At 46.6% G+C, this 11,626-nt stretch overlaps 1 protein-coding gene across 2 annotated transcripts in view; it reads right to left on the reverse strand.

Annotated features, from left to right (window-relative positions):
* CEP78 (centrosomal protein 78) overlaps positions 1-11,232 on the reverse strand; it is a 29,435-nt gene extending 18,203 nt beyond the window's left edge. For both annotated transcript variants that reach the window (XM_056118757.1, XM_056118756.1), the window contains exons 1-6: positions 10,979-11,232; positions 8,976-9,148; positions 8,593-8,665; positions 5,806-5,909; positions 3,378-3,552; positions 711-824 (exon numbers count right to left, since the gene is read on the reverse strand). In XM_056118757.1, coding sequence (XP_055974732.1) covers positions 711-824; positions 3,378-3,552; positions 5,806-5,909; positions 8,593-8,665; positions 8,976-9,148; positions 10,979-11,231 — 892 coding nt within the window. In that variant the 5' untranslated portion in view covers position 11,232. The remainder of the gene's footprint in view (positions 1-710; positions 825-3,377; positions 3,553-5,805; positions 5,910-8,592; positions 8,666-8,975; positions 9,149-10,978) is intronic.
* Positions 11,233-11,626: the final 394 nt, after the last annotated feature.

Raw genomic sequence — 11,626 nt, forward strand, 5'->3', positions numbered from 1 at the left:
GAGGATCAGAGGACCATACGAGCTGCCAGGGAAAAAACCCGGGTTGGCCACATGTAAGGCAAATGCTTTCCCTTCTGTACTATTACTCCAACCCTATCTGCTTCACTTTTCCACCTCTGGTGCCTAAAGCCATGTCTGAAATGAAAATAATAGAAAAAATGTATTACAAAACTGACCAATGAATGAAATGCTCTTTGTAAGAATTCAATAGTTCCCCAACAAGAAAATAATGCTTTGTGGAAACAGGTTTATCATCGAATCAAATATAGCAACTAGTCAAAAGCAACACACAAAAATAACTCATTTTAATTAATAAATTCATGGTAAGCATGGTCCTCCCATTGTTCATCGATTTGCTCGAATGGGTCCAGTAACGTCTCCATCATGAGACTTGTTGTTACTGTGTCTGGCATATCGAATACATCATGGGGAGCTTGCCAGGCTCTGCCGTGCGGGCAAGATCCTCTCGGTAGCTTGCCTGGCTCTCCGAGAGGGGTGGAGGAATCGAACTCGGGTTGGCCATGTTGGCCGCTTATAAGGCAAACGCCCTACCACTATGCTATCGCTCCAGCCCTATTAATAAATAATTTGCTAAAAATATACAAGATGTTCCAGACTAGCAAATTCTGATTAGGAAAGAAAACAATGAGCAAACCATTATTATTTTTTGCTATTTGCTAATCAAGTTTTTTAAAACGTGGTTGACGTACCAATGAGCGGATTTTTCCTTATGTCCAGAACCACCAGCGTTTTATTGTTTTCAAGGCCCTTCAACAAAGCCTCTGCTCCTTCATTAGTAATGCCACATGCTTGCAGGTCAAGTGCTTTGGACGAAAGACAAGAGATCATTTGCAACTCTACGTATACTGAACATGCAGATAACACTCACAAATTCATGTGTGAAAGGAGATCCCTGTACACTGAGAATCAGGGTACAGTTTACCCATGGGTCAATGAAAAAAAATGGAGGAGTAAATAAACAAAAAGAGAAAAGTCAGTAAACACAATGTGCTAGCAACAAAAAGTAAAACCCCTTCGTGGATGTGCCAAGATTATTCTGCCTTAAGAACCAACAAATCACATATTTTATTATAGACTCAAAGGATATATATTAAGCTTATAGGTAAAAAAATAAACTGCACCTCAGTTTACTATTATAAGTTTACATTATTACTATTATAATAAAAATAATAGCCTGCTATTATAACAAGGTTAACAGCAAATGTACACCTCATGGGCAAGGCCTAAGTAGAGCTTAGTAAATGTACCAGAGTCTGGCAAACTCCCCGTGGCGTACCCAATATGCCAAATACCAGTAACAATGATGGGTCTCATTCTCCTAACCCTGAAAGAGCCTTGAATGTGGTACTTTTTAGAATCTCAGGGCTAGGACGAAGGAGACGTTACTGGGGCCTGCTCGAGGCAATCGACGAACAACAGGATGATCGTGATCATGATCGTGATTCTTTCCACCATGATCTCTGGCTCCAAATCCGTCTTGAGACCAAATTAAAAGGAAAATCAAAATTGTAAAAACTGTTATTTTTAGACAAAGAATCTAAGAGGATGCAAGTAACACAAAGCTAAAGACAATGTGAATATTAGCTGTAGGGAAAAAAAACAAAATAATCACAAAGACTGATGACTGAAAACTACCCCTATTACAGGTAAGAAAGAACAAATGATCTTTGGGATGAGACTGAACAATCATTTAAACCAGAGGAAACGGCACACAAGGACAGGTATTAAAAAAAACAAAAATGTATGAGTTCATTCTAATGGCAGCTTTTAAAAAAAAAAAGCCGAATTACACCAACAAAGTTTTCAAACTCGTGATGCACATGGGTTTTGCCAGAACATGATGTGACCTGTATAAAGTGTCAGCACAGTTTAGTGTGCCCAGGCCATCAATAACCAACTAGCCAAATGAATTAAAATAGCCTGAAAATCTCACCAGCAAATCACAAGAAAACAAATTAAAACACCACAATGTGATTATCCTCCTAACCAGATTAGGCCAAAATCATATAACAAAAAAGCCATACAAATGCAATGCCTTTATGAACAATTCTTTCTAATAATTTAACCACAGGAAATCAACAGATGTGGACAGGATGCTCGCAGAGTGGAAAAACTAGAAAAAGTCTACAGATTTAAAAGGAAGACACAGAATGTGCTTATGCAGACTCTTAGAACTGAACTCTACTAAAACTGATGTGGCAGCTGTAAACTGGCATGCCTGTGAAGATGCTGGTACTCTACAAAGTGGAAAAATTACTGAATCAAATTTGCATTAAAAAGGTTGTGCTTCTGGGACTGGAGTGATAGCACAGCGGGTAGGGCGTTTGCCTTGCATGCAGCCGACCCGGGTTCGATTCCCAGCATCCCATATGGTCCCCTGAGCTACCGCCAGGAGTTAATTCCTGAGTGCAGAGCTAGAAGGAACCCCTATGCACCACCGGGTGTGACCCAAAAAGCAAAAATAAAAAAAAACAAAAACCAAAAACAAACACTGTCCTCCCGTTGTTCATCGATTTGCTCGAGCGGGCCCAGTAACGTCTCCATTGTGAGACTTCTTGTTACTGTGTTTGGCATACTGAATACTCTTGGTAGCTTGCCAGGCTCTCTGAGAGGGGCGAAGGAATCGAACCTGGCTCAGTCAGGCTGGCTGCACGCAAGGCAAACACCCTACGGCTGTGCTATTGCTAAAAAAAAAGCCTGTGCTTCTTTCTACAGCTTTACAGATTTTAGGAGTGGCACATACCACTGTGTAAGTGCAAAAAACTTTCACATATACCATATTACTATGAGGGTGGACAGAACCACACAGCAATCCTGCACTGCTATTCCAGCCAGTGACTTTACAGACACTGCTTTCTTCCAAAGAGGACCCCAGGGCACATGGAGATACACAGATGTTTACTACACATGGTCTCCAATATGAAAACAAAACAAAAAAAAGCACAAATGCTCTCCATCACTGTAACAGTATTACATCACAGAGCATCAGGAAAAAGCAGAATATGAAAGTGTATACTATGGTTTTACTTTTATAAACTTGTAAGTATACAAATCAGTCTACAGAAAAAAGACCTACAGTGCAAAGACCAAGTGAACAATGATTACGTCCATGTATTAAGAGTCTGGGGTCATTTTTGATTACTTTTTATAAAGTCATGTTTTTACAAAGAATGTATGCAAATTTTAAAAAAATTTAGAAGCATTATAAAAGCTATTAGAGAACAATAGGCTTATAAAAGCTATTAGAGAACAGTAGGCTTAAAAAAATAAAATAGTGTCCCATAGCAACACTCTCAGGCCAAAAGCAAAGCACATTTAATATTACAAAATCCAGTATTCCCTAATGTAGCATTTACCTCTAAGCCATAAATCTTCACCAAGACATTCTGCAAAAGCGCTTGCGCCCAGGTCACCAATGAGTGAGTTGCAATTCAAAGTGATGCGTCTTAAGCCAGCCATACAGTCAAGATCAGGTCTTCTATAACGAAGACTCTCAGCCCAGGTTTCTTCATGCCTTCTAATGGTCTGATACTTCAAAGATGTAAAGGGTGAGATGAAAAAGACATGTGAGTAAGGCAGCAGAGGGTGTCCCCATGGAGGACGCAGTCTCACTACGTCAGTAACTCCCAGGGGCCGCGAACGTGTCCCAAGCACACACAATGTGTCAGTCTGATTCAACAGTGGCTCTGGTTTGGGCGCTCAAAGACCAGGATGTTAGTCGGTTAGTGGTGAGCTTCACACTGGCCACTGAGTGATCAATTATGCTTATTTATGCGAACTTTAGACAACTTAATGACATTTATTCTGTACATGTGATTTCCTTATCTACCCAGTCAGGGAGCTGGTTCTAAATTCTATCATTCATGGTAGAGCTGGTGAGATAGTAGAGGGCCTTGCCTTGCATGCCTCTGACCCAGGTTCAATCCCCAGCACCCATATGGTTCCCCAGCCTCACCAGGACTGAACCCTGAACATGAGCCGGAGGAACCCCTGAGCACTAACAGGGGTGTTGTCCAAAACCAAAACAAGCTAAAAAAGAAAACAGCAATTCTATTTTCCTGATCCCTAAAAACCGCATGTTTCGTATATGAAACAAAAACAGAAATCAGAATTGACCATTTTCTTCTCTTCCTCCAGTGGATCTCACATACTGGTTAGGGTCTGCAAGCCAATATCAGAGGTCTGGACTATACAACACAAATTTGACACACCTCATGCAATTTTTGGTTCACTTTTAAAATATGCCTCTTTAAAAGATACATTCAGCTCTCTAGATTCACAAAGCAAACTTGTTAATAGGAAGAACTGACCTTCAAGGAAAAGTACTTTAGTAGTTTTCTGTTGGGGGTTCGGGGGAGAAGAGAGAATATTTGGCAGTGCTCAGGGCTTCCTGCCACCTCTGAGCTCTGAGATCACACCTGGCAGTGGTTCGGGGAGACTAGATACCAAACCCGTGTTGGCTGCATGCAAGGCGAGTGCCTTATCAACTGTTCTATCTCTCCAATCTCTTTATTACATTCTTAACAACAAAGCCTCAAAGTTCCTCTGACACGCTAAAGTGAAACTCTTGTCATTTCGCTATTAATAATATACAAAAGCAAACAAATGGGGAAAACAGTAGCTTCATAATATGTATTCTATGTCAGTCACTATTCAATGAAAATCAGTCCACTTAACCTTAACTATGTAATGTGTCCAAAGTCATGAGTAACTTAAATGAAAAGAGCTGGGATTTAAACCTATGTTTTGGGTTCAGATCCATGCTCCTGACCATTTTCCAAATCTGGGACCAGCGGATTTTCTCTGTATATAGGACCTCAACAAAATTTTCCAGCCACACATCCTGCTCCCCCAGTTTCTCCTGTAACTACTCAACTCCATTCTCACAGGGTGAAAGCCAAAGCCATTAGAAAGCTAACAGGGGCAGCTAAGTTCCCTCAAAAGCATTCCTATAAATGCAGGGCTGGATGGGCTGGACTTTGGCCATTTTATCTACCTCTAATCAGTACCATCAAAATCATAAAAATCAAATTAAGTCACTTAGGGGCTGGGGAGACAGTAAGGGGCAAAAAGAACTTTCTCTGCATGTGGCTGGCTCTGGCACCTTACAGGGTCCCTCGAGCACCGCCAGGAGGGATCCCTGAGCCATGAGTAAGCCCTGAGCACTGCCAGGTATGGCTCCAAAACAGGAAAAAAAGTCACTATAGTTTAGTCTAGTAGTTATAATCACAATAAATTGTTATTTAAAAAGTGACCTTAAATGCTAATAGAGCTATTTTTATTAGTTTATAAAATAGTTAATAATATATGGTCAACTAAGAATTTTGAAACTCATGAAGTTTTTACCCCAGTACCACGTTATTTTCACTAATTGAAACTCCATGAAAGTATTGCTCCTGTTTTGTTTGAGTTCGGTCTGGACCAAACCCAACTGCTGAGGGCTGACTCCTGTTGTCAGAGATTGACTTCTGGCAGGGACTGGGGACCGTAAGAAGTGCCAGGGATCAAATCTGGGTTGGTCACATGCAAGGACTTACCCCTGCACGATCTCTCTGACCCCCACAGAGTTCAAATTTTATACATTAGTCTTTTATTCCTATAACATGAGGGCACTTTTACTAACTGGTAGGATACCAAGCTGTAATAAGTCTGTATTCTTTCAGGAAACTAGGCTTGCACTTGCCACATGCATCAAAACACAAAAAATAATTGTTATATTGTACCAAAGTATTAGTGTGCTTTAATCCTGTGTATGTTCTTGGGAAACCACGAGCATAAAATCACCTTTAAGATCTTGGCCATGTGACCAGCCCCCTGCCACGTAAGGTTGCATCCCGTGAAGTCCACTGTCTTCAGAGTGACAGAGTTCTTTATGCCTTGACAAATAACTAAAAGGAGAAAAGATGACATCCACGGTTAAGAAGAAAAGCCTGACATCAGATCAATGTTGGTTTAGTCATTCTCCTTGAGCTTCCAAGTGACTATCTAAAGCCAGTAGGATTGGCACCTATGACCTCCATCCAGCGGGGGTCGGTCACAGAGAATGAGACACACACAGCAAGAGCACGGACTGTCCCTCTCCAAGATTTATGGCCTCCTGAGCAGCCATGAGTGAGCACAGAGCCTCATCATTTATTCAACAGAGTATCACACCCCACGCTGCTCCGAACATGTAGATTACGGTTTAAATTGACAGAAACATTAAACACAGTTAATAAGCCCATCAAAATTCAGTGGGTAGACTAAGAGGAGAGAATGGGATTTCACACAGGCCACCAGTAGGGACCTTGAAATATAGAGTAAGAAGCTGACAGTTTCCTACTCTCTTTTCGCCCATGCTGCCCTCTATGTCTAGAAAACGAAACCATTTTATTCTATTCTCTCCTGGGAACGTTTTGCTTGTCCTGTGATCTATTCTTTCCTGAGTGCATTTTTTCCCGCCCACTGATATTCAAAGATCGATGGTGTTTTGCCAAGGGACTACTCTGACCCCGGGCTTGGGTGCTGGCAGGAGGATGATCTCCCACAAGTCCGAAAGCCATTACTACAATCTTCCTGGCTAACTGATGAACTGATGCACTCAAAAATATATCAGCAATAGTTTTCTTAATTTGCAGAAATAATTAATTATATTTATATACAATTGGGGCCGAAATGATAGCGCAGTGGGTAGGGCCTTTGCCTTCCATGTGGCTGACCCGGGTTTGATTCCTCCGCCCTGGGTTTGATTTCTCTGCCCCGCTCGGGCAAGCTACCAAGAGTATCTCACCCTCACGGCAAAGCCTGGCAAGCTGCCCATGACATATTCAATATGCCAAAAAACAGTAACAAGAAGTCTCACAATGGAGACGTTACTGATGCCCACTCAAGCGAATCGATGAACAATGGGAGGACAGTGCTACAGTGCTATATACAATTATTGGATATGCGTAATATTGCAAACTTTAGTCTCAACACTCTATAAAGCACTGAGACAAATAAAAAACTTCAAAATGTATCAAAAGCTTCCTATTTTCATATACAATGAAATGAAAATACTGATCCAATGCCCTGACTGTGACCAATAATTAGATAGCACCTCTAGATCCAGAATTTTATCGGGAGGTATGCAATCTACCAGAGCAATAAAACACAGAGGATCTCAAACAATCGGTAAACCTGGAACTAACAACACAGGCTTCTTTAGCCTCCAGACCATAACGGCCCACAGAGCAATCACAAATTCTTCAGCACACCCATCTATGGCCACTTAGCCCAGGATAACTGTCATGTCACAGCCCAGCCCCAAATACAACCAAGCGTACCAGCTTTTCTATATGCCCACAGCACTCTGCTTGTGTGATCATATGTTACATATGTCACATGCAGCACATGTCACAATGTGTTGTAGTTATAAAGGCATAATATGAATGCTTTAGTGGTCATGATTTTAAAATATTGATGGCCTTGGGCTTGTGTGATAGAACAGGAATTAAGGTACTGGCCTTACAGACGACTGACCCAGGTTCAATCTCCATCACTATATAAGATTCCCTGAACCCTGCCAGGAGAGATCCCTGAGCGCAGAGCCAGGAGTGAGCACAGAGCACTGCTGGGGTGACCCAAATACAAATAACAACAACAACTTGATGGCTTTTTCTTCTTTCCTTTTTACATCTTGCTAGTTTCTTTACCATAAATATTTCTTGGGTTAGAATAATAAAAAGAGGTACGTCCACAGAAAAGACAAAATACAAGCTAGAACATATTTGTGTGTCTTTGGGCATTACAGAGCCTTCAGTAAGAATTAGGTAAAGGTAAGGTAAAGGCCCTCCCGTTGATCGTCGATTTGCTCGAGCGGGCCCAGTAACGTCTCCATTGGAGACTTTGTTGTTACTGTGTTTGGCATATCGAATACTCTCAGTAGCTTGCCGGGCTCTCCAAGAGGGGCGGAGGAATCGAACTCGGGTCGGCCATGTTGGCCACTTGTAAGGCGAACGCCCTACCGCTGTGCTATCACTAGTTCAGGGTATTCAGTACAATGGGCTGGAGCGATAGCACAGCAGACCACTTGCACGTGGTCAACCCGGGTTCGATTCCTCCGTCCCTCTCGGAAAGCCCGGCAAGCTACTAAGAGTATCCCAACTGCAAGGCAGAGCCTGGCAAGCTCCCATGGCGTATTTGATATGCCAAAAACAGTACCAAGTCTCACAATGGAGACGTTACTGGTGCCCGCTCAGGCAAATCGATGAACAATGGGAGGACAGTGCTACAGTGCTATTCAGTACAGCAAGCTCTCGTGGCACAAGGGACCTGGTTCAAGTCTTGGACAAGCATAGAAGGTATTCCAGACAGAGGAAAAGTGCCGGAGCCATTGTACAGCCGGGAGGACATCTGCCTTGCACGTGGCGGACTCAGGTTCGATTCCCAGCATCCCATGTGGTCCCCCAAGCACTGCCAGGAGTAACCCCTGAGAACTGTTGAGCTGGCTCCAAAACGAAAACAAAGAAAAAAAAAAACAGAAAAGTTGCAGACAGGAATGAACATGGCAGCAATATGATGGGAAGAGACTTAAACATGATTGAAACTCACTTTCTAAACCTGTATCTCCAATTGGACAGTTGGCAAGAGACAGGTGCACCAACGCAGCAGACTTATTCAATCCCTTTAATGAAGAAAGGTAAACAAACAAACAAAAAAATTAAGTTTAGTTTCCCCCGGGCTGGAGCAATAGCACAGCGGGTAGGGCGTTCGCCTTACAAGCGGCCAACATGGCCGACCCAAGTTCGATTCCTCCACCCCTCTCGGAGAGCCCGGCAAGCTACCGAGAGTCTTCGATATGCCAGACACAGTAACAACAAAGTCTCCAATGGAGACGTTACTGGGCCCGCTCGAGCAAATAGACGATCAACGGGAGGGCCTTCCCCCGAGGAGCAAGGACCCAATGTCCACCGACCGAACTTCCCCAGACTTACCTTTGTTAGGACGATTAAATCTCTCTCTCTCAGAACTAGTCCATTGAGCTCCAGGCTCCTGAGAGCACCAGAGGCACTCAAACAGCATTTAAGAGATTTGCACAACTGGTAAGTCACATCTTTGCTGCGTATTGCAGGAATGCGGCTCCTGCAGATTTTACTTCTCTCGAAACCTAGACCAACAAGGTGGCAAAACGTGTGATTTTTAACCACATGTTGATTTTTTACTCAGAAAGCATCTGCTCTGTGCTTAGGTGTCAAAGGATTCCAACCCTCTAACTCCTTTTTTCACAAGGGATGGCCGTGGACTCAGAAGACTGAGTCCCCTCCCCCAAGTAAACAAACAAAGGCCTGAGCCTCCGAGACACAGAGTCATGGTATTTACAGATGTTTCTATGGAAGCAAACACCAAAGGGACGGTTTCAGGACAACCCCGTCCAAGGCTCTCAATGACCAGAATGATTTGGGAGGCACACGGGATCCTTGCACGCAGCTGACCCGAGTTCGATTCCTCTGCCCCTCTACGAGAGCCCAGGAAGCTGCTGAGAGTATCCAGCTGTATGGAGGAGCCTGACAAGCTCCCTGTGGCGTATTTGATATGCCAAAAAAAGTACCAACAAGTGCCCGCTTCAGCAAATCGATGAACAATGGGAGGACAGTGCTACAGGACAGTACTACAGTACAGGGCCAGAAAAGATGTCCCAGGTCAAGGGCTCCAGAGTTCCATTCCTGTCACTGCCGCCACCCTGCTTTTCAGTACACCCCCATGGTGCCGCCTCTTTTCAGAGCAAGATCCCTGGGCTTGCGTCATCCTCAGAAAGTGTTTGATCTGTTTACCTCTTTCATATACTTGGATCCCTAGAGCCCTGGAAAGAGTGCTCAGGCATAAAAGGGTCCCCAGGGGCCAGAGATAATAGGAAGCCTGCCTGACATTTGGACGACCTGGGGTTGATCCCATAAGTCTGGTAAGGAATGATCCCTGAGCAGAGCCAGGTATACATCCTGAGTATCACTGGGTGTGTTCCCCTCCAAAAAAAAAGTGGGGGGGGGTGTCCTTTATTGATGGAAACGTAAATAGCATGCTCAGGACCAACTCACTGGCTGCAAGAGATAAAAAGATGCTGAAAAGGAATTCAATAGGTTTTTTTTTCCGGTTTGGGCTCACACCTGTGGTGCTCAGCGCCTACTGCTCGCTATTTCCTGCCGGGCAGCGGAGCAAGTGTGCAGAGCTGGGCCAGAATGCCAGGACACTGCAACGAGGGATGCCCTTATCAAAAACCATGTGCTCAGTGCCACTGTACACTTGTGGGGTGGCAGGAGAGATAACCTGCACGAACAAAGGCAACAGGAGCCGAAGAAGGGTCAGCAGAATTAGGCTCACCCAGCGCGGGACCTGGGATAACGGTGGAAGGAAGAGGTCACTCGGAGGGTTAGGGGTCGGTCTGTCTGTTTAGGGAGTGACTTTGGGCCACACCAGGCCATGCTCAAGGATTCCTTCTGGCTCTGTGCTCAAGGATCACACCTGATGGTGCTCAGGTGTCACTCCTGGCAGGGGCTCGGGGAACTTATTGCGGTGCTGAACTCTCTCTCTGGTCCGGAGTCGGATGCATGAAACCCGACCGTGCACAACTGCACTGTGAGTCACGGTCCCGCCAGTGCGACCGAAAAGAATCGACCCTGTATCAGGAATCAGTGGTTCTCACGATCTCACGGGGCCACGCCGTGCAATCCCACTATTCCTGGAGTTTTAAAGCGCCTTCTCGGGACGCCCTCCAGGGACCGCCCGGCAGCGCCCCGAGCTTGCACCTGCACCTGCGGCTGCACCCAGACCGTTCTCCCGACGACGGAGTCCAGGTCCCATGGTGACCAAGCCCGCGAGGCCGCCCGGGAGCCGCTGCCGCCCGCCCCGCCCTTCCCCGTCCCACTGCTCGGGCCCGGGTGGATGCTCCGGGGCTCGCGGCACGTACGTCCCGACCCGCTCCCGCCCGCCGCCGCCCACGGACCTGCGTCGCCGGGTCGCGGCTGGAAGCAGCTCCGGACGGCGACGCGCGGCAGATCGCGGGCGGCCTGCAGCGCGCGCAGCAGCGGCGTCCAGTCGGCCAGGCGCAGGCGGTCGGCCGGCACGTCCAGCTCACCCTCCCGCAGGCAGGCGCGCACGTCGGCCAGCGGCGCCGCGTCCTGCAGCGCGCACAGGCTCTCGTACTGCGACACGAAGTCGGCGGCCGCCACCTGCAGCCGCGGCTCCGCGTCCAGCATGCCGGGGGACCGGGCGACGCGTCCGCAGCTCGTCCGGGAGACGCGCGACGCTCGCCCGGGCCTCCGCCAAGCCGCTTCCCGCGCAGCGGTCCGCTCCGAGTGACGGCGGTTGGGCCCGCCTCCCCGCTTTCAGCCGAGCGCCGGGGCAGCTCGCGCGGGCTGGCCCGGCTCCCAGGGGGCGGCGCCTAGCACGTCAGCGCGCCCAGGCGCCCGTACGCTAGCCACGCCCCCGTGGGGGCGGAGTCCAACGACGTGGCCCGCGCTGAGTGGTGGGGCGGGGCCTGCGGGGCGGGGCGGGACGGGGTCTGAGAGATAGGCGGAACCTGAAGGGCGGGGCGAGACCTGAGAGACAAAGCGGGGCGAGGCGGGGCTCTAGAGAACCTGAGAGGCGGGGG

Source organism: Sorex fumeus, unplaced genomic scaffold (genome assembly GCF_029834395.1).
Source record: "Sorex fumeus unplaced genomic scaffold, SorFum_2.1 ptg000038l, whole genome shotgun sequence".
In the NCBI taxonomy this organism is placed as follows: domain Eukaryota; kingdom Metazoa; phylum Chordata; class Mammalia; order Eulipotyphla; family Soricidae; genus Sorex; species Sorex fumeus.